At 42.6% G+C, this 24,355-nt stretch overlaps 1 protein-coding gene across 7 annotated transcripts in view; it reads right to left on the reverse strand.

Moving 5' to 3' along the window:
- Window positions 1-24,355, reverse strand: part of PSMA8 (proteasome 20S subunit alpha 8) — a 443,554-nt gene that overhangs the window by 409,389 nt on the left and 9,810 nt on the right. For all 7 annotated transcript variants that reach the window (XM_078687393.1, XM_078687394.1, XM_078687396.1 and 4 more), the window contains exon 2: window positions 16,590-16,716. In XM_078687393.1, coding sequence (XP_078543519.1) covers window positions 16,590-16,716 — 127 coding nt within the window. The remainder of the gene's footprint in view (window positions 1-16,589; window positions 16,717-24,355) is intronic.

Here is a 24,355-nt window from a genome sequence, read left to right on the forward strand (position 1 = left end):
TTGTTTGTTGAATTGTGTCATTCAAAAATATAATTTGTTCTGGGATCATGCAGGCTCTGAATAATGATTCTATACCTTGGACTTGCCAGTCTTTAGTACCCCAGATTGTTTTCGTTTCAATGTTATTTTTCCAAAAATCAAAAACAAATGTATTCATTTTTTCATAAAATGATTCTAAATAGATTAATTTTGCATTTGTTAGCATGGTTTTCATTCCGGTCTTATTTAACAATTTGAAATAAAATGTTTCTGCTTCACTTGTGTTAAACCCTGAGAAGTATGGGAATTTCTCATAGAATGTTTTAGAACTACCTTTTGGTGGAGTTGCACAATGTTCCCATTGATTATAATTTAAAACATTTCTAGGCTGAGCAGATTTATGCAAATAATGGTTACCATAGTGGTTGTAGCAGTACATCTAATCATGTTTTGTAAATTTTGCTGACATAACTAAGTCTGACATCATATCATTAATACTTTCAAAGTCCCAATCATCAGAGAATGTACTCGGTTTTACAAAGTCACTTAATGAAACCTTAAATTGATGAGGATACTTCAAGAGCTCGACCGGGCCATATATATCGTACTCTGTTCTGTCCCATGCTACCCCACCGGGTAATGGATTGGCTGTGAAGTTTACTGAAGAAAGTTCTCTTTTCTCGATGTGTGAAGACTTGTGTGGCTTTAGGACCAGGTTGATGTTCTGGCTTGCTGTGTCCATTGTAACATATTTTCCCTCAATGAAGTGTCCCAAGCATAGCACCATGATGAGCCAAAGCAGGAGGAAAAGTACACCTAGCACCACCCAAAATTCAATCCATGGAGAAATCAGATAGGTTTCTTTTAGTTGATGAAAGAGTTCTTTAGTCTTGTCTTTAAAAGTTGTAGTTGTCGTTGGCTGTTCCTCAGGTTCGCTCGGATCCTCAGAGAAGTCATCGAAGTTGATGAAGTAGCCTGACGCAGTTCTGTCAATTATTGGAATTGCTTCTGGATTTTTCCTTGTTTTATTAGCATAGTCTGTGGCTACATCGTTGTAGACAGGTGTTTCTTGACGAATTGTTGTAATTTGGGTTTCAAGAGGCATAAGTTCCATGGCTTTGTTGCATAGTCCTTGTTGATTCACTGTAGGTTTATCAAATGTGATTAGTCTCTCAATTTGAACCTCTTGATTTGTAGCAAACTTTGGTGTTCTGCTACTTCTTGGGAGTCCACTTGGCCTACTACTTATTATTGGCCACATGATTGTGGTTTAACCAGGTCGATGGATACAACTCGGTTCTCCTTTTTACCAGCAAGGGGCGGTAGTACAACTGATCTTGTTCCGTTGACAGCTAAGACAGGTACTGCTTTTCTGTAAGAAGGCCCAAATTCCTTCTTCACCGCGATTTTCTCTCTGACCAGATCCCCAATCTTTGGAATCCAGACAGGCCTTGCTGGGACAGGTGGTTTCTCCTCAGTGGTTGTTGGCTGTTATTTCAACATCATGTTGCTCAGGTCTTTTCTTGTTTCATTTAAGTCCTGTAAAATAGCCAAACGATCTTTGATATCAAAGCATTTTCTTTCTACCACTGAAGTTTGACTATCGAGGTCCTGGATATGCATTCTAGTCCCTAACAATAGTTCGTACGGACTGAAACCTTTTAGAGAATTTCTTGGCAGATTATTAAGACTACGTTGGACACTTATTAAATGTTTGACCCACCCAACACCCGAACCTAATACCTTTGCCATTATAGATTGCTTTATGTCTCGGTTTTTTCTTTCCACCATCCCATTTCCCTCAGGAAGGAAGTGATAGTATTCCCGCAATGCAATGCCCATGCTGGTCACGTCCTCCTCATAAGCTCGAGAGCTAAAAGCAGGACCCTGGTCAGAGTGTAGCATGCCAATTGCGTCTATGCCGCTATAGACTCGCAAATCTTTTTATAACAGTTCAGACGTCAGCCGAGAGCTGGGGTCTACATTTTAAGTGAAACTAGTCTTAAATAATAATATTAATGGAGCACATTTTTTCTGGGTATTCTGTATTGGTATTTTGCAAATAGATAGCATTGTCCTATCTAAGCGAAGGGCCATGGCAATACACCGGCCGGTTCGCCACTGCGATCTCTGTTGCAGTCTGGGCAGTTTATTGCGAATTTGTGATGTTGTAGGCTTATTCCTGGCCACCAGTATATTGATTGTAATTCTTTCAGAGATTCCTTAATCTTACGGTGTCTTAGACCCTCACCCATATGTGCGTCTGCCACTAATAAGTTTCTCCTGTTCGCGTTTGGAATCACTCTATCCCCCACTCCAGGGATTTGAGCAAAAGGAACTGAGTTTGCATCGATTACGTATGTATAATTGAGTGGATAGTTGACCGGTAGCGCTGAACAGTCGCCTTTTGATGACGTTTTTACCGCCAGCATCGTTTCCCCGTCTACGTATTTTCCTGAACGCTTTTTTGTAGCTACGGAAGCCGGCTTACTTGCTTCCGCTGTGGCTGTCTTAGCCAATGAATTCCCTGAAACGTGAACGCCATCACGTTCATGACTCAATGAATGTATCACGTGAGTCTTTGGTAGTTTTTTCTGTAAAAGAACTACTTGTTCCCAAAGCGATTTTTGCTTTATTGTGGCACCTGTGTCATCTTTGTAACCGTTTTCAACCCATTTCTGCAAATCGTTATTATACGATTTGACGCAGTAATATGAATCGCACACTATTAGTGTCGGGAATTCGCGATCCGCATTATCTAGCGCCATTTTCAATGCTATTATCTCAGTTTGTTTATCTGAATTATTTTCTACAGAGTGTGATTTTGTTACAAAAGGTCTCAATTTACCTCCGCGCCACACGTATTTAACAATCTCGCATGTGGCGTTATAGGCTTGTTTTCCCCAAACTGAGGGTTGTGCATGTCCGTCTGTATATATTACACAGGCGTACTGTTGTATGGGCAGAATGTCGATTGGCAGAGGATGTTCTCTTTCATAGTCTAGATTTTTTAATTTTTTCATTTCCGGGTCAAAATAGTATTTCACTTTGTCTGTAGCAAGAGAATTTTCCCATTGTATCCATTTTGGATTTAATGCCACAGTAGGTAAATTACATGGGCTTGTTAATGCCTCAAAGGCTGATTCTGCTGTTCTAACAGTAATCTGTCTGCCATCAGCCTGGTCTCTTTCTTTTGCTACAGCTGTTTGAACCGCATGAACAATGTTTTCCTTAATGCTGAATGTTTTTTCAGCTTCTGTGTACAAATGTGATTTGTAAGCTATTGGTACCTTTTCTCCCTCATTAGAGGTTAGGTATGTGAATCCGCATCTTCCTGGGATGACTCGAATCACAAGGTTGCGTGTGTTATCGCGTGTTTGCAATTTTGTTTTAGCTAACATGTCTGTTTGCAATGATCTCAAAATTTCTGTGTGTTTTTGAGTCCAATTGATTGTTTTAAAATCTGGTTTTATTAGTTCATAGAGAGGTTTAACCCTCTCTGCATAATTTAGAATGTAAGTTCTTCCGAAATTCAGGAAACCTAGAATTGATTGTACGTTTTTCAGCGTTCTTGGTGCTTGGATTACAGCACATTTCTCTAAGAAATTGTCTGCCAGGCTTTTGCCTTCACTTTATAATTCATATCCTAAAAACAGGACAGTTAGATGGGCAATTCGTGACTTTTTAAAGTTGAATTTGTAACCCTCTGCAGCGAACCCAAGTATTATGGTGTTCACTCTTTTCAAGTGAGTATCCAAGTCATCATCTGTTAGATAGATGTCATCGACCTAAGATAATGCCTCATCATCATACATTTGTAGTAACTCTGTTACTCTTGCTGAGAATAATCCTGGGCTGTTCTTGAACCCCTGTGGGAGTCGACAGAATTTTTTCTGCGAGCCCATTATTGAGAAGGCGGTCAAATACCTGCTTTCAGGTGCTATATTTTGACAAAAGAATCCATTAGAGATGGCTAATGTTGTTTTGTATTTTTTGCGCACAATGTTATTCATTAGTGCTGCACTGTGGGGACATTGGGGGCGGATCTGACACACATGCTCAGGGATTGCCCCCACCTACAGGAATACTGGAGGGACGTTGGCGACACCTTGAACGAAGCTGCTGACAGGGACCTTCAATATACTACGGCCGTCAGCATTCTACACTGGTTCCCACACACGCCCAAAAATACGATGTCGAGCAGGTTCATTGATATTGGCCTCCTCTTGGCCAAACGTGAAGTGACAAAAGGGTGGAAATCGAAAACAGGCCCAACACATCGGAGATGGCTCGCTGAGTTTTTGAAATGGGCGGCGAGTGAGAGCAAAATTAGGTACCAGTTAGCACATAGGAGAACAGACGAGCGGGCCTTGGAGGCGGCTATGGCATGGGAACTCTTAGTGCAGGCACTGCGAGATAGCACGTTAGAAGAGGCAGAAGACGAAAGAGACGCGACAACTGATGCCACCGACGTATAGGGGACGACAACACCTCCGCCAGTCACACTCACACAATAGGCGATTAAGACCTCCTGCTTGCAGTCATACAGACCCACATTCTGGACCGGGAGCGATTGATGACGCTTGGGGGGGAGGGGAGAATCTGAAGGGAGCGGGGGGAATCTTCTTACTGGTAGTGTATTGGGGATGATCATTCATAGACACTACAGGGAGGGGGGTGGTTAGGGGCAAAAATTGAAAGCAGACAGTGGATCACCCCAAATGCACCGCACAGTGACTGCCGATTGTGAGGACTTCACAGATTTGTGATTTTTGCCGCCCGACCTCCGGGTTGTGGGCTGAAAGGCTGTGTACAATAGACGGGTACATGATAACGAGAGGGGGGATCTCACATTAATGATGTTTCTCCTGATTGACATACTATGTGATTGGATCTGCAATAAAAACGGTTTAACAAAACAATTAGTGCTGCACTGTGTGAGTTTTGTACTGCAAAGGTTTTGCAACATGAGTTAAGGTGTCTGTAGTCCAAAACTAGACGATATGAATCGTCTGGCTTGGAGACAGGAAACAAAGGGTTATTTATTTGTGAGGTGCATGTTTCAATCACCCCCTGGTATTCAAGTTGATCTAAGATCTCCCTGTCCTGTTTTTAGCTTCTTGCTTAATTGGGTACTGCCTTTGTGCAGTTGGTTGACTTTTTAACTGGATTTTGTGAGGAGGAGAGTCCTCATCCCATCCAACATGGTTTTTATATAATGCAGGAGCTTGGGCTACTGCCCACTTTCTTGCAAGTGTATATTTTTTATGAATTGAAATGTGATTTGAGAAGGCAGGCATAATCATTTCTTCACCATGAGGGCACTCCCTGACAAACTCCGGTGGCCAGTCTTTTTCAGCTAAAAGGATGTCATAGCCTTTGGAGAGGTTATCCCAAAATAGAACCCTTATTTTCCTAGTCTTATCTTCCTCTATACGTAATGTTATTTCGTATATTTTATGAGGTTTGCTAACTCTGGTGTCTGCAGTTTCCACTTGAATGTATTCATTCGTGTCCACTGTCTCCAGATGATTCATCAGGATCTTGCGAGCTATGCTCACTTCTGCTGCGCTGTCTAGCATTGTCTGAGCCCACTCTCCGTTTCTGCTGTGTCCTCAGGATCCTTGGCATGTTTGATTACTTTAATGCTGGCTACCTTCTTTTTTGGAAATTGTAATTTTTTACTTTGATGAGCAGGTTCCTTGTCTTGGACTTGACGTGCTCTTCCCTGTGTTCTGACCGTCCTCTTCTTTCAGATTTCTGCGAGAAAGTCTGAAAAGATCGAGAGGGACGTGTATCAATATCTTGATATCTATCAGGTTTCTTCAAATTATCCCTATTTCTAAGGTTGTATTTTTTCTCAGAGGGCTCCCTCTGGGGAGACTTGTGTCCTTGGTCCGGAGATCTTTCTCTCCGCCGAGGAGACCTTCCTCTGGACTGGAATCTTTTTTCTTTGGGAGAGGATTGTTTATTTCCATCCCAGCTCTTTTTTGGAGTGTTTAGATTATTTTTAATAAATAACTTTTCCGGATTTTCAGTTAGTTGGGGGTTTACTGGTTTCCCACCCAAACTATCTCTTCCTAGCTCTTCATAGGATTTTTCTATGATTCTGGCAAGTTCAAATGGTTGTTCTGCTATATCTGTTTCTTTCAATTTCTGGCGGATCGCCACAGATGCTGCTTCTCCTTTTATGTTAGATAATAATAAAGCTGAGACCTGCTTGAAGTCTTTCAGTAATTTCATACCCAGAGTTAAAGCAGGTTCTGGACCGTATTTGTTTTGAATTTGTCTTAGCACATCTGGTATTACCGCCATGGACGGAACATCATGTGTTTTTGTGTAAATGGAAGCAAAGACTGTGCCCCAAGTGTCACAGTCCTCCACATGTGGTGCGATCCCCATTGGAAGGCAGATAGTCAGAATTCTGTGTTTCTCAGTAGGGGTAGTATCCGGAAATACTGCCTCTATTTCAGTGATTTTTTGTGCTAACCAGAATGGAATTTGTTCCCGTTTTGCGGGTACTTTACCTAGACACGACTGTATGTTCTGTGGTGTAATTTTGTTTATGTTCCCCTGATGAGGGGTCAGCTGTGGAATGTTAATAGCTGGTTGGACTGTTGAAGTTCGCATTACATATTGGACTAATTGTCTATGTATTTTAATCAGTTGCTTTAACTGAACCAAAAGTTCTGGTATTGACATTTTTTCAATGTCGGGGTGTGGTGTGTAGCTGGCTAGAACCGGCCACGTTGCTCCTGGTCTACCTAGTGGACCGAGCCTGGTGATGTGATTATTGTGTTTTAGGGCGCCTTTAAACCAGAGCAGGTGCTCTTGGTATTTTAATGGGATTTCCACCTCCTCGAAAGGAGTGTAGATATCCGGTGGTTCCTCTATTTTGTAATAGTGGAACTCATGTGTGACAGCGTTTCCTGCTGGAAAGTTTATCCATGAATAGAATACCTCTGTCAGCCGATATTCATGTGCCTCAATTACGAATATGACTGTACCACCTCTCGATGTTAGTCCATTTTCGATTAGTTTAAGAGTTATAGTTTTTCTTATGTTGACCGGAATGAGTATTGCATTCGGGTCTTGCTGTAGGAGACTTGCGTCTTCCTCTAGGAGACGAGCTGCTATTCTAGCTGCCTCCCTTTCTTCTTCATTGTCTGACATTTTACTGACAAGAAGGTTTTTTGTTGCAGATTAAGTTTTCAAGGAAACAAAGATTAGGTGCACAATATTTTGGAACACTGTATCCTTCAACGTTGAATAAACCAAAAACTATACATAGAAATCTCTTTCTACTAAGTTCCGGCGGATTTTAACCTTTTACCCACTCCAGACGTCTTTGGAGTATTTACGGGAGAAAGGGTCTGTGTGAAAAAGCACGACTGAGTTACTCTAACGTCTTGCGTTAGATTTATCGCCTTACCAAACGTTGGGCGCCATGTAGTGTAGTTCCTATAGTCCCAATAGGCTCTGCGCATTGGAATAATATCTTCAGTAGTGTAGACGTAGGACTGAGGTTAACTAGGTCTCTACTGACTATATTAGACTTAAGTGTTTGCCAGCTAGCTCAGAGTTCACTAGAAACTTTCTCGAATAAGCGAGGAGGAGTTTAACCTCCCTGGATAGACAAGAAGGGATTTAGTTTCTGACAACCATAAAACATGACAACTTTGCTCTCCCTGAATAAGAGTATATCTCTAGAGTCGTGTGAAAACAAAAGACAGCTATTTCACTCAGTCAAAGGTGCGTACTTAGTTTCACCAGATTGCAGAGAAAAAGAGAGACTGGCGTTTTCAATAAAAGGTGTTATTTATTGTGCAGTCTCTTTCCTCATACAAGAGAAATTAATTGCTACGATTGCAATACTTATAGTTAAGTAAAGTGCATACAGTAAAAGCAGGATTATGAAATAATACTGTAAAAGCATTGATATGGTTTCTTAGCCATATGATACTTTAAAATGGATAAAATAGATACATACATATATACATTGACTAATCGTACTCAACTGGTGCTTCTAACTACGCCTACCCCGGTGTACCTGACTTAAGCCTAATACATGGGAGGGAGTAAGTAAGCAGCAGTTTAAGTTAAGTTTGTTTTGCCAAGAATCTGACTCAAGAATTCTCTGTAAGGGTTTAGTCAGTTCAGTACCTGGGTATTAGAAGGCAGGAGGGCTGGTATCTCTCTCTCAGGACTCGGTATCCCAGTCACCCGCAAGGGTAGGCTGGAAACGCTGGAGGCTGGATTTCTCGAGAAGAGAAAAGACAGCGTCTTTCTTAGCGCGTCAAAAGGGAGGGGCAGCGTCCGTGGGCTCTCGCATCAGCTGGGCTCTCGGGCAAGTAGTAGCTGCTCCAGATTCATCACCACCGTGTGTTTGCTTAAGGCAACGTTGGTATATTTATACCTGAAAGGTGCCGGGTTTGACGTAAGGCTGGACATAAGACGTCAATAAAGATGTCACTAAGAACTGGTCGTTCTTACAGTGCTTTACAGGAGTTCTCGGACGAAATCAAAACAAAGCAGCGGGGATTTCCCAGGTTGCTGGAGGCTTGGATTTGTTTAAGAACTCGGTGTGCTTTCTAGGGGGCTGGAGGAATAGGCTTGCTTAATGTGACAGCATGCGTTATGACCGAATTATGAAAAGGGTTTCTATGCCGTTGCAGGGATATTATTGATTTATAACCGGACAAGGGCAAAGAATAGGATATTGATTCAGGTACCTAGATAAAACACACTACAATATTGGAAACATTTAAAGCCACAGAATCCCTAACAATACAAACACAAAGTAGGGCACAAGTGCACCCCATAATCGGTACTATAGGTAGCGACTTTATGCTTAGTCAACACCGCCGGTCATAGGGAAATGCACAAACTCCGAATATCTTAGCACAAATATAGCATCTCGATAGAGCTGAATCTTGTATCCACATGGGCGTAAAGAGGGGTGAGCCACGTGGGAGGGAAGGGGTAGTTTAGAGGAGTATGTTATTTTTTGAATATGTATGAATAGGTCATAATGCATTGTGTGCGCGCTAGTATATGCAATTCCACATGCACTCATGGACTTTACTCCTTTTGTAAACATACCCAAAGAGAAGCAGCACTGTGTAGTACCCCACGGGGTTAAATGTATGCCTCAAGCAATAGTGGATATAAGAAGTATTGTGCAGCGATAAATCCAAAAAAGTATGTTTATTTTTAAAAAACCATGTGCAGAGTTGGCCCAAGGTTCCATACCAACGTGTCTTCAAACTACAAAGGCCCGCTTGGTGCTCTGCTCACAGATAGCATGCTCAAGATTTACCAACATGCCGATGATCCTCAACTCCACTTCAAAGTCTCCTCTATTTTAGACATCCAGCACCTCAAACACTGCCTGCACATCATCCAGACCTTGATGTCCAAAACCTACCTGAAGCTCAACCCACCCAAGACAGAATGCCCGTTATGTGGGGAAAAAAAGGAGTAATAGTACAAACCTGCTTGACAGCTTTGAACCTCAACCTTTACCAAATGCCAAGTCACTGGAGTTCACTCTTGACACCAAACTCAGCCATAAGGAGCACGTTGCCAAAGAAACCCACAAAGAGGCCTGGTTCTAGCTCTTTCTTCTAAAGAAAGAGAAAGTCAAACTATTTCTTCAAGAAAGACTTCAGTGCTGCTGTTCAAGCCCTCCTACTCATGCAGCTGGATGATGGTAACACCTTGCTCCATCGCCTCCCAGACTGCAAACTGACACTCCTTAAAGGAATCCTAAATGCCGCAGCAAGTCTCATCAAGGGCCTGAAGAAAAAAAAGATCACATCACCCGCATCCTGAAGGGACGGAACAGCATTGGCTTTTCTGGCTGGTCCATGCCATCTTCAGTTCCAGCTGCATAATTTATAAAGCCATCACAGCCAGCGCTCCCCTCTTATATTTCAGCCAAGTTCAACACCTGTGGTGGTTCTCAGGCACACCAGCAGCCAGAACATTGTTAGACTAAGGAGCATAATGCTTCTATTTATTTACCCAAGGTCTAAAAAAATATTCCTGTACCCATCAGGACCAAATCAACACAGCTCCTATTTTGGAAAGAGTTGAAGACTCACTGCTTTAAAGAACATTACATCACAATGCATTAACGGCCCATAATCCAGCTCTATCACTCATTAACTTTATGCTTTGCTTTGACCCCGTAAAGCACTTCACTGCATTTTAGCTATGTCTGTGCTATTCAAATACCATGTACATACATAGGCTCTGGTCACAGCTAAAGCTGTGTCTATCCAGACCTAAAAAATAGTATTTATTAATATTTTCACAGATGGTCAGGAATTTTAGCTCCGACAGTGGAGGTGATGAGTCATCCGCAAACTGAACCAATAAGGTATTCTTCTGCTGAGATTTGGAACACACTGACATCTACTTCTAATGAGGAAACAATTTGAAGAGTAATCTCTCAATCTTACAGTGCCCATAAGGGGAGAACTGTTTCCAAGGGCCCATTTTGTATCAGGGTTTACCCTGTAGACGTTTGTGTCATTGTGGAGATTGATATGATGCTGAAATCTTTCAGATGACGAATATTCACCTTTAGATTTGCTGTATCTAGGTGTGTACTTGGGTAATTGCAGCTTTTCAATGATGATACCGTTTATCTATTTGGAGCTAACCAACCTCTAGTTCCATCACCGCTACACAGTGAGGCTGAAGCTCTGCTATCTGAAGGCAGGAGTTGGAGAGGCTTGTGTGAACCCGTTCCACTTACGTTTAAAGAGTCCCCATAACCACAAAATCCATAATCCAATCACTAGGCACATATGCACACCAAAGTAAGTTCTCTTTAATATTCTCCAGATATCAATTTTCTGTGTACTAGAAAGACTGAAATGGGGAAAATACATCTGCAGGATATGCCATTGGTATCAGAGGGGAATCGAAGAACTAAGAGCTGGTGAAAGGGAAAATTAATTACCAATAAATTTGTAGAGCTAATTGTGTTCCAGCCTGGCATATGGGCCTGAAACAGAGACAAGCAACAGAACCAACAGAAAAAGATTGTATGGCCAATGAAATTTCTACAGCGCTCTACAAACTCTTATAAAGAAAGAAATAGTGGCTGAAAGGGGAGATGGTCAAAACAAATGGTAATCTAAACTGACAGAAGGCAACCTAAGACCAGACAATGTAACAAAATGTATGCCCCAGCTGTAAACCTTAAAGAGACAGTCTTGAATTACAACTAAAATGAGGTTTGCAATGATGTATCTATATTTCCGCCATGTTTTATTTTCAAAGGACCATACTAAAATTAGTTTTTATTCTGGTTTATTACAATTTACGGTATGTGGCATAAAAGAAAACACTGAAATTTAACTAAACACTTCATTCAGTTGAAGCGATCTTAAAGGTTATTAATCAAAACCCAAAACATCAAAATTTGCCATTTATAGTCACGCAACCGCAACTCCTCCAAATTGTGCTGCTCTTGACCACACATGATGTGTCAGACTACATCATCATTGAAATTATCAGTTTAGGAGAACAGTGTTCCTGCACCACACAGCCAGTTAAACATGGAGCACTGACTTTGGGTATGCCTACACAAACCCTAGGCTTAAGGTTTGGCTGGTCAGGAAGAACGCTCAGCTCATCTACCCTAGTGCCTTCTCGGAACAACCTTCAGCCATGGGCACAAGACTTGACCTCCAACCAGATCCTCTGCCCAACTCCGGAACCCACTGTGCTGAACACTATTGGCAAAGCCAAAGCAGAAAAACGATACTTCTCGATTAGGCAGATTGGTATAGTCAAAGGTCTTGCGCTCAGAAACAGAAGCCATAATCCACTGGGCACAGCCTTTTGCTTTTTTTTTTTAGCAAAAACTAACTGGCTTTGCAGGCATGCATAAATATGACTTTATTTACAAAACCAGCAAGAGATTTAGAAATAAGCAATCATTTGTGGCAACATTTGTAATGTTATTTGAGATCTAATGTTTAAGATCGTAAACAAAGAAGGAGTGACCGTTTCACAGTTCACCATAACTTGTGAATAATAGTGTGACTTTTTATGCTTTGGCATTTCATTTAAAGCTATTTTCAGGGGAATTCTATATTTTTGTACCATCCTATTCTGCCTGATTAGACGATAAGTTCCCTTTAACAATATTTTTTAGGATGTTTTGGCTTTGTTAAGATATTCACAGGCCCCTGAATAAACAGCACATGCCACGACTTTGCCTCAACGACACGTGTTGTGCCTTAACCTAACCCCAAACTGTCCTGCATCGAGCATGCTGGACAAGGCATTCACCATAATCAGTGAGCTCAGGTCATGGTGTGTTACTCTTTGCTATTTCATTCAAGGAGTCATGCTATAAACAAAACTCACAGGGCTTAGCCAAAGGTGGGTGCCAGCAGGTCCTGGGTAGACAGCATAATCTGCTACAACCCGGAAACCACTACCACAGTCATATGCCATGAAAAGGAGGCTCTGTGCAGAAGATGTGGAATTTGCCATGCACATCACAGATTATGCTGTCTTGAGGGCACAGCAAATGGCAGAGTATATACCAGTGGGGCAACAGGTGCAGTGGTACAAGGGTCCAGAGCCCTGAGGGGCCCACAGTACCCTGAAAATTGCTCAATGTTACTAGTCCAGCAGCAGTTAAAGGGACCATTTTCCTTTTTTACACCGGTGGCCGTGCATCCTTGCTACGCTACTGGCTGAGGGCAGTTGGCTCTGGGTACAGGGCATTGCCTTAAAATTCAAAAATACCCAGTATTGATGATTTTCAGTGACCACATTGCACTTTTTTGATCTGTGAGTAAGATTATGCTCCATACAGGAAGATTGTTTTGGTTATGATATGAAGCCAACTATTAAAGATGTAGGCCTGATCTGTTCTTTTAGTTAAAATAATATATTAAAGGCAGAGACCTGACATTCATAATGAAAAGTATTTGCTAAAGTCAATAGGGATTTAAGGGTGGATAGATATTAATGTGTATTACAGTCTGCATTGGGGAGGCTTTTAAAGTTATTTTTATTTAATTTATTACAAGGAAACACAGATTTCCATAGTTCGCAAAGGTTTTGGTGTTGGTTAACCCCTCTAAAAACCACAGCAATAGAAGATTTTAACTCATAATCCTAAACAGGGTTCGCTTTTCCTCTGCTTTGCAAATTTAAGTAGCGCGTTTGATTTAGTCGATCATTCCCTATTATGGTCAACGTTACTAGAACTAGGTGCCCCTGAGGCAATTATTTATTTTCTGGCCAGACTTTATACCAAATTATCTGCCCGTATATACGGTATGGTCAAGCAGGAGAATGTACCAATAAAATCAAGGTCAATTTAGGCATAAGGCAAGGCTGTGTCCTTGCGCCCCTCCTTTTCTCCCTTTTTATTAATGCCATTGATGCAGAACTTAAATTGGTTAATTGTGACGCCCCGCAAGCTGAGGGTCAAGTTATCCCTGTGCTGCTTTACGCAGATGATGCGGTGCTTTTATCGAGAACACCCCTTGGCTTGCAGAGATTAATGGATAGGTTTTCAGGTTTTATTAGGGGAAGGAATCTGAAGATTAACAATACTAAGACATTTATTATGTCATGTGGCAAAAAAATGAGGAAATTGAGACCATTCTATATTGAGGACCAAAAAATACAAGTTGTAGAAAAATGTTGCTACCTAGGTATAACTTTTAGCAGTAGTGGCATGTGGTCGCAGGAGATAACCAACTTTAGAGCCAAGATGGCCAAAAGTGCCTTTGGAGTATTTAACTTTGCTACTAAGTTGGGGGACCGCCGCATCCATGACATGATGTCTATATATCGTCAAAGATGTGTCTCAATTGCACCTAATGGATCTGGTGTCTGGGGGTATTGCCGCCATGAGGATTTGCAAGTCGAAGATTTTTTTTTTTTTTTTAAACTTCTTTGTTTACCTATGTCTGCCTCTACTGAGATAGTACATCATGAAGTGGGGTTGGAATATCTGACAGATTTAATCGGGTTAAGACCCCTGATGGTATGGAGAGCGATTTGGTTGAAGGAAGAAACTGGTTTTACCAGAAGCACCATCAGTGACTGCCTTCGCCTAGATAAAAGTTCATTGATTCCATGGATTCATTATGTGGTAATAACCTTTAGGGTCATGTTTAACGTTAATATTATGGCTAACCCAGAGAGTGTAATCGATATCCCCAAGAAAGAGATCAAGTATATCTATCTGTAAGAAGAAAGCCCAAGCACATAGAGATGCTAATATGCAGTTAACAATCCCCCAGTATTATTACTCCAATGTGGTCACTACCGGTTATCAAAAATATCTAACGGTAGTTACTAGACCATCCCATCGGTTTGTTCTCACTAGGTTAAGACTAGGAATCGTACACTATTTGGTGGCGTTCCCCTGTATAAAAAAATATCCTTCTGCACCATGCCCCTGTGATGGGGTCACGAAACAGAGCACCACGCATTTTTTATTTATTTGTGATTTATACTTGTATTATCGCATTACTTATCTTAAACCACTGTTTAAAAAAAATGCAGTAACAACTATAAAATCTGCCATGACCCTGTTCACTTTAGAAGAGTCAGATATATCTTTTTTTACGGCTACTTACATTCTAAAATCAATGGCTACAAGGAAAAGCATGGTCTTTTAACATACATTGGTTGTTTGCTGCTACGTGGATATGCACTGAGTTTCTTCAACGTTTGCTTTTAAACCTGTCTTCCCTTCCTTTTGACAACTGCACTAGAACACAATTTTATGGATTGTAAATGTTAAAAAAAAATGTATGTGCTTTTATGATTATTTTTTAACCTCTTGCATGCTCATGACAAGGTGAGCTCGTCATGAGGCACACTGGAGCTGTGCTCATGACAAGGTGAACTCGTCATGTATAATGGGATTCAATAAATGTCAGCACAGGAGGGGAAAAGTCTTAGCAGCCAAGTGGTTAATCGAATAAAGCTTTTGAAACGACAAACGACAACTCATAATCCTTGCTAGTCCTTCTTAGGAGGGATACTATTTTGTTTTTCCAGCTGTAATTATAGGACTGCATGCCTAATGGTTGTCTTCAGGGAAACTTACACTGAGTTGGCCTGAGTTGGTTATGATGAAAAGCTAACGGGTCGATTGCTTCACTGGGAAGTTATGTCCGATGCCATAGGTTCATTATGTAAAGTAATGGAAAGGCAGTAGGCTTGGCTTATATACTATGAAAAGCATTTGTTGGAGCCATGGTGGATTGCTATTGCACTGTGTTACAGGCTGTGGACAGATATTTGGTTACATGAAATCTCAGATTACCGTAGTAGGCAAAGTGTTTTGGTACGGTCACTCTCTCTTACAAAACCCTGAGGGATAGAAGATTTTCACTGTGATAATCCTTGTAAGGCAATTTTTGAGATTGGTTGTGTATAACTTTGCCCCCTGTAATTTTGCACATATTTTTAATTTTCGGAGTGTTTCCCGAAGGTTGACAGCATACGTGCATTTAAATAGGCCTGTGCTGGTTAGGGTGTCAAGTGAATGCTAAAGGTTACAGACCTTACTGGAGTGCTTGATTGTCACCCATTTAGTATTCTGCAGCTGAACCTGTCAATGGTTTGAGAAATGTGTTTTTTTTGCTGTGGATAATGCTTGAATATTTAAAATTAGTTTTAGGCAACAATGTGTATTATTTTAAGGCACATTTTACATGCAAAGCACACTGTATGAAAATGAAAAATATGTATTCTAAAATGTGCTTTCCTTCTGTTGTAAGAAAGAAAGAAGTGCAAGTTCTGCATTTACAATGTTTATTTATAGCCACTGGAGAGGCTTAATTGATAGAGACTTGCTTTAATATTGGCCTGCATGGACGAGCTTGTCTGGTGCGCAGATTAATGCTCTGAGAGAAGCACTGTCATTATGAAAGTATTTTTTTCTTTTTGCAAGCACCGAAACACAAAATGCACTGTTAAACATCCATTTAATGTTTTAATTGTTTAGGGAAGCTAAATATCCTAGGAAGGAATCCGGCACTGTGAATTACAGGAAATAATGCAGTTAGTCCTCTTTTCTGTGAAGTACAGGCTTTGAAACTACTATGTGTGCATAAAGAGTGGCAGAGTGACGTATCAAGTGCCGTATCTAATTAAGTTCTCAAGAGGCTCTTTCATTTATGCAAGACCTATTGTCACTGCCAATGAATGTTTTCTATGAAATTAAGGCAGGGTCTCTAGGCGCATATAGTCACTAGTTAAAAAATTATTATAATGACAGCAGGATGGAGAACTTCCTTCCATGGATCTAACAAAAAGGGTGGACTCAACTGATCCACTCTATGTCAATTCGAGGATGGCTAATTTATCCCTCAAACACGGAGAGGTGGTCCTATAACGTGTATGATGGCAGCTAGTCAGCACCTTTAAATGCCCATTTGCAGGAACCTCTGCATTAGTAGGTGTAGTCTGAAAGGTATCACTGATTAGTTTGAAACTGACAGAATTTTTTTACTGCAAAAAGTTTTAAGTTGCAAAGAAATCCATAGCACTTACCACACAAATACACCATCGATTAACTGAGGTAATATTAGCAATCTTAAAATTACCTGCAAACGCCATACAGACGTGATCATCAAGAGCACAAATTTTTCTGACCGTTCTTTCCTCCTGAAGTTTTGCAACAGATTTCTTCTCTACCCCGAGGATAACTATATCTTTGCCACGAATTCCAACCTATTAAAAACAAAATGAGAGTATGGATAGGTTATCTTTTTAACTGTGCTTCTTAAACACTCTACAAATTAGCATTACTGCATATTTACAGCTCAGCAAGTTGGCAAAGTTACTGACAATTCCCAATCTCTTGCATTATCTAAGCTCATTTTCACAATATTACAACGAAAGCCTTCAGCTTATAGTTATGAAGACAACTTCAGCATTCTGAACAGGTTAGTTTTAAAATATGAGATGTGCATAAATTATACATGTATTTATTATATCGATTTTCGACAGTTTCCGATAAAAAGGACCGTTCCTGCAATCTTAGGAAGGACTAAATCTGACCACAGGTCAAGTCTCTTTAATCCGGGCCAAACCTTCAGGATTTCCAAACCCAATAACAACGTGATCTAGCATATGAGATAGTCAAGGATTTTGCAATTTGTTACCACAAATGCTTCAAAATACATGTAACTTCCCTTGTGCATATATGGGGTAATGTCATGACAAATCATGTAGGTGAAGCATTCAAGAAGGAATCAGATGTAGAAGGAATCAGATGTACAGGTTGAGAAAGTCCACTTACATTATCTGATTAGGTCTTAATACCAAATAATCTAATTTCGTAATACATACCGATTAGAATTTATCCTCTACTGTATCACATGGAGTAAAGAATACACCACTTGGCACAGCTTTATAGCTACCAAATGGTGAAATCCTCATGCCCACTCTGATCAACTTAAAGGTAATGTGTTTCTTTTCAAGACGAAGGGGTGTGAAGATCCACTGGTGAAAAAAGGACAGAGGTACTGAAATACTTGAAACTTAAACTGATGATCTGCAATGAAGTGGGTGTGATGCCCATTTCTCCATTCTAATAGAGTACTGAAAGAAAGGCAAGGCTAGCCTAATGTATCTTTGCACTATGGGTACGGAGGGACCAAAAATGTACATTCTCCCAGTGACCCTAAGAAAATAAAGTCACTGTTGCTGGATCAAACTGCAAAAGGAGGACTGTGATGCTCCAGTAGGTCTGAGGGTTTGCAGGTCATTTCTATATCACTCCAGGGTGAACCCATAACCGCAAGTGCTATTCTTAAGAAGTACCCGTCTACGACCTGAATTTGTTACCTCATGTTTCAGCGAATCATGCGTTCTAAATCGCCCTGCCAAGTGGCAAGCATTAGGGGTTAGTCTAACACATTCAGTGCCAGACTCCGCATAACCTTGCTGAAATGCAATTTCAAAACACTTAGAGCTCCTGAGTCTGTTCTATTACTAGAGTAACTTTCAGCACACTGGCGTCAGCCAGCAAGAGCTGTCATTCTACAGTCACGAGCCTCACTCAGTGAGAGTAGTGATGACGCTGCGTTGGATACAACATCGCTGGGGCTTAATTAGGAGACGCTGGTTCCCATTAGCACATGTAAGCACTATGTTGCTCAGAAAAGCTGAACTAGTCCATGTACCCTGGGGCAAGTGAGCCATGAGCAGGGTTAAACTACAATATTTACTGACACTGGTGCTCACTTGACTTTTGCATCGTGGGTGCAGCAACTATCACACTGCAATGTGATGCAGCCAGCCAGTTCATCACAAGAGTCCTAATAACTGCAGCCCCCTCTTCCAGAAAGCTGGCCCTACAATTACCCACAATCATTACTTGACTGGCATCCTGTTATGTTATGTTATGTTATGTTAATTTATTTCTTCTATAGCGCACGGCTACTCCGTGGAGCATCCCGGCGCTTTGGCGAAGAATATCGGCAGGTAAAAACAACCACACAACAGCAAAATGCAAACAGAAAAAGGAAGAGAGAACTATTTAGTAAAGAGCCACGTTTTCAGGTCTTTCCTAAAAGCAAGAAGACTGGGAGCCTGTCTCAGTGATAATGGTAGATCGTTCCAAGCCTTTGGTGCTAGGTAGCGAAACGACCGACCTCCCATTCTTGTACGCCTAATAGCAGGAACTGTCATCATGGACAGGCAGGATGACCTCAAGGTCCTGCTAGGTAAATACCGGGAAAGACGTTTCCCAATGTACTTGGGGCCTGTGCCGTGTAGAGCTTTAAAGGCCACAGTCAGGCTTTTGAAAAGAATTCTCTTTGAGATAGGTAACCAGTGTAGGGTGTTCAATAAAACAGTGGCACCTGCTCTTCTCGGGAGTCCATAGATGGCTCGGGCTGCCGAGTTCTGAACTACTTGCAAACGGGTCAAAAGATATTTCGGTAGACCCAAGAAAAGAGCGTTTGCGTAGTCCAGTCGAGAACCAATCAAGGCCTGAACAATTATTTTCCTATGATTGAGTGATACTAAGGGAAGAAATTTCCTCAACATCCGCAAAATGCCAAAGCATTTTCCTGAGAGGCACGAGATGTGAGGCCCAAAGGACAGTTCACTGTCCACTATCACTCCCAAGTTTTTGGTCTTGAAAGACACATTGTCAGGGGGAAACATATCTTGTGGCCACCAAGATTTCCAATTAGGTTCGGGAGCGCAGCCAAAAAAGAGCAACTCCGACTTATCGGAGTTGCACTTTAAGCCATGACACCTAAACCACTCAAAGACCGCACCAAGACAATCCCTGATCTGTATGCCATCAAACAACCCGCCCCTATCACTTGTGAATAGGAGCTGGGTGTCATCGGCGTATGATATGATCTGGGCGCCAAAAGACTCCGCGACTGCCGTTAGAGGGGCCATAAAGATGTTAAAAAGCATGGGGCTAAGAATGGAGCCCTGAGGGACTCTCACCTCTAGCGGAGCCATATCAGCGGAGAAAGGGGGCGCCCAGATCATTTGCCGGCGGTCGGCCAGAAAGGATTTGAACCAGTTCCACACCGTTCCACGAAGGCCACATTCCCAGAGTCTTACAAGGAGGCCATCGTGAGGAACGGTGTCGAAGGCCGCCGACAAATCAAGCATAACTAACATGGCCTTTCCCCCAGAATCGAGCACTTCCCTGATGGCATCAGTGACCTCGAGTAAAGCCGTTTCCGTGCTAAAATTAGCACGGAAACCGGATTGCGAAGCGTTTAACAGGTCGTTTCCTTCGATGAAACTGGAAATTGTCCTGTGCACGTATCTCTCGGTCACTTTCGCCAGAGCAGGGAGAAGGAAGATTGGCCTGTAGTTGGCATGAATGAGGGGGTCCAAGGTAGGTTTCTTGAGCAGTGGTAGGATCATAGATCCAACAACTTTTTAGGAAAGTACGCCTTCGGGCTTTCTTTGACAAAGCACCAGAAACCATCAATGATGATACCGGACTAAGGAAACCCTCTACCTTTACTCCCACCGATGGGATGGTCCCCCCTGAGATCTTAACCTTTGAGCGTGCGGTGTTGACCAGTTTGAAAAATAAACCTACCATCAAGCAGTTCCAAAACCTTACGTCCAAAGAACGACAAGCTTCCATCACTCTGGGTCAGGACCAGTCCATTGTCATAAAACAGGCAGACAAGGGGGGAGCTACGGTTCTCCAAGACTACCAGGATTACGATCGTGAGTGTAGACGACAATTGTCTAACACCAATCACTACCGACCACTCACGGAGGATCCGACAAAACGACTAACCACGACCATTATGAGCCTAATAATTGAGGGTGAAACCAACGAATGGATTTCCAAGAAAGAGGCGGACTTCCTTACCACCATGGAACCGATCACGCCATATTTCTATACCCTCCCCAAAATTCACAAGGGAACTACCCCAGTACCAGGAAGACCTATAGTCTCTGGAATAGGTTCTCTCCTAGAGCCACTGTCACAATTTTGTGACGCTTTCCTACAGCCCGTGGTAAAGCAAATTCCATCTTACCTTCAGGACACCAGGGATGTCTTACGCCTCATTGACGAAGTGGATGGCAGGGAGGATGTGGACCTTCTCCTAACTCTGGATGTGGAGGCACTATTCACCAACATCCCCCAACAGGCCACTTTGGAAGCTGTGGAGACTGTGTTACGGCTGGATGAATGGACTTCTCCCACCCCTATCACCTTCATAATGGAGCTAGCACACATAGCCCTCACAGAGAATTTCTTTAGGTATGAGTCACAGCTCTACCACCAGGTGAGCGGGACATCAATGGGTTCTACCTTTGCGCCCAGCCTGGCTTGTATTTATATGGCAGCATTTGAGAAAAATCATATCTACCCACCTGAACAAAACCCATTCCGGACACACTTAACCTTGTGGCGTCGTTACATTGACGACATTTTAATATTCTGGAAAGGAGATCGAGCCACCTGTGAGGCCTTCTGTGCATGGATCAACCTACAGGACCCCTTCCTGAAATTCACAGGCACAATCTCTGAACAATCGGTCCCCTTCTTGGACCTAACAATTAGGTTGGAATCCACAGAAATAACTACTACTCTTTTCAAAAAAGAGACTGACCGCAACAGCCTTCTCCTGTATAATAGTCACCATACCAGATCCTTGAAAGACAACCTGCCATTTGGGCAGTTCTTACGACTGCGCAGGAACTGTACCTCACTTTCAGATTACAAGCAAGAGGCAAGCAATTTACAACATAAGCTCCTGGACAGGGGCTATCCTACACACCTCTTAAAGAACTCAATGAAAAGAGCCCTGAATAATAACAGAGACTCACTCCTTGAAACCCACACTAAGGAGAAGGACGACGCAATTACCTGCGTGACGTCCTTTACTAGAAATTCCTCTTTCATTAAAAAGACCGTGATCTCACATTGGGGCATCCTGAACACAGCAGGCCTTGACCTACCTCGACCTCGTTTTGCCTTCAAGAGGACGGCCAACCTCAGGGACACCCTTATCCACACCCGTCCCAAGAAGTCAAGTACACGTCCTTTGAAAACCCTATGGGATTTACCCCCTGTCGTGGGACACCACCGATGCGGCTCCTGCGTGATCTGCCCCCAGACAATTCAGGGCAAATCCCTGGCACTATCTAATGACTTCATCTGGCATCTTAATAAGCATACGAACTGTAACAGTGCCAAATGTATCTATATGCTTATTTGCCCCTGTAACTTAATTTACATTGGGATGACGATGCGCACTGTCAAATTGCGCATCATGGAACACTACAGCAACATCCGTTGTAAAAAGACACATATCAAGCTGTACGAACATTGCAACCGATCCAACCACCTGCCCACTGATGTCAAATGGACTGTCCTGGAATGCCATCCCTCAATTACCCAGCAAGGACTGTACAAGATGGAGCAGCGTTGGGTGCATCGCCTCCAAACTGATGCACAGGGGCTTAACGATTTTATCCCCTGGAATGCGCTCGCCAGATAAAGCCTGAATGGAAAACTTACTCCAACTTCCAATCGAATTCAATCTATGAATTATACATGCACAAACACTGCTTGCCCCCGCATTATTATTATTTTTTGTCATTTGTGTCAAATGTCCCTCCCAGACCGTCCCAACACTTGGGGCTCGTCTTTACTAATCTTATGTTTTTGCAACTATTGCTAAGCGTCTATGCCACTAGCGTTTTAATCCCTGGCGCTGTGGTTTTTGCTACACTCCAAGATGGCGCGCAATCTCAGCTCTGCTGAAGCAGCACTTTCCCGCTTGCCCCCTTTTCTCTGTCCATACAATGCCTGGGTGCGTCCCCTAGTAACCCCTGGGACACGCCCCCCAATCCCGCCGCAACCCTCACGGCTACCGGCTTTTAACAGAGCACGGAGTGCACAGCAGTCTACCGGCTGTTCTGTGTTACCGACGCCGTGGGATGGGTAGGTTCTGACCAGCCATCCGCCTAGAGCATCCAGGTAAGGTGGCGTGATGGTGGCGGTGGGGGCACCTCGGGCTCAATGGATGCCAATATGATCCAGACGCACTACAGGGTGCCTCGCCAAAACACTACGAGATTGAGGCTTTTGATCGCCTGTAAACAGCAGAACTAGTGAATGAGCTGCCTCTAAATACTGCGTAATCCTTCCCTTTGATCGTCACGCGCTACCATCAGCATTGACATTAAGCACTCGAAGGGCTATCCAAACTCCTTTAAACTCCTATGTAACATTGCTTGATCCGCGCTTTTGCCCGCCCCAATGCTAACAATAGGAGTGATTGTAGAAGCGTGTTGCTCATGATTACCTTGACCACCCTTGACTTCTAACAACAATAATATCACAATGTCAACTTTGGTCATACATTGAATTAAAGCGTGGTTGGCGATCACACGCATTACCATGACAATATTTAATGACAAAGAATAAATATCTATTTTACCCTCCCACGCAGGGGACTCCCCGCCGCTCAGGCCTTCCCAGGGACAGTCGGTGGGGCCCGACCCTCATGGGTCTAGGTAAGATCTCGCAGACATGTATAAACTGGCAAAACCACCACTATGGCTAGATTGAATACACGCGGGACTGTGTTCACTATGTACTTGCAGAATTGTTACAATTGATACACCTTATACTACCACTAAGTTGTAAATAGCACGAATGGGTGCCACAACCTTGAGTATAATAATAATAATTATTCTTTATTAATTATTGGTGGAGATGTAACCACGACATCCGTAGCACTTGCTCTGCGTGATACACCATTTCCCGAGTTTCCCTTTTCACACACAGCCTTCACCTTTCCCTGTACCTCACTGGGTTTGGACTTAGTATGGCTTAATTATAGTAGTATGTTGGGAAAGCGCTGCCGCGCACAGGACCCTGAATACATTCAGGTCTGATTTTGTTTGTTTCTTCCCATTTTCTAGGGCTAGGACCATTGCAGTAGCACTGGCCGCCTTGGCATACAGGTTGTATATGGAAGTTTCTTCGATTTGGGGGAGACTTCGCATTAATTGATGAGCAACCATAGGTCCTGAAGAATCGCCATAACTGGCGTGAAACATGTTGACCACACCATAGGCGAGGGTCGAACGAAGCCACATCACCCTTATTGTTGTGCTCCGCTACCCCTCCCTTTATCAATTTTAATTAAGCAGTGAGCCACTTGATTAAAAATGTTCTAATGGACTCTACTGACTTACTTTTAACTTTCACTCACGCTCACAATCTCACCTCTTAGGTCCCTCACACGCATGCACCCATTGGCCAGGAATAGAAGAACTCCACCAAAAGAGTAACACTACGTGTTGCCCGGCAAGCATTGCACCGCCAGCTTGCCGCTGGAGCAGGAGGCCAATGATGACACGATACAGTTATTTGGACGGATGGCTTCTGTTGTCCAATCCTCTAATTGTGTGAGGCATCCTAATTCCGAAAAGGGTTTACTCAATTCCCTGTTGCACACTCCTGAGAGTGGCTGTTTCTCTACCTTTTTCCCCATCCTCCCTCCTCCTCCTCAGGGGAACCTTGTACAATTGTTGTATATTGCTCATTGGACACGTACATTGGACCCCGGTAAATATCGTCCTCCACTGTCCCCCCTTTTGCATATTATTACAGCTTTATAGCTACCAAATGGTGAAATCCTCATGCCCACTCTGATCAACTTAAAGGTAATGTGTTTCTTTTCAAGACGAAGGGGTGTGAAGATCCACTGGTGAAAAAAGGACAGAGGTACTGAAATACTTGAAACTTAAACTGATGATCTGCAATGAAGTGGGTGTGATGCCCATTTCTCCATTCTAATAGAGTACTGAAAGAAAGGCAAGGCTAGCCTAATGTATCTTTGCACTATGG

The sequence above is a fragment of the Lissotriton helveticus genome, chromosome 4_1, assembly GCF_964261635.1.
Source record: "Lissotriton helveticus chromosome 4_1, aLisHel1.1, whole genome shotgun sequence".
In the NCBI taxonomy this organism is placed as follows: Eukaryota; Metazoa; Chordata; class Amphibia; order Caudata; family Salamandridae; genus Lissotriton; species Lissotriton helveticus.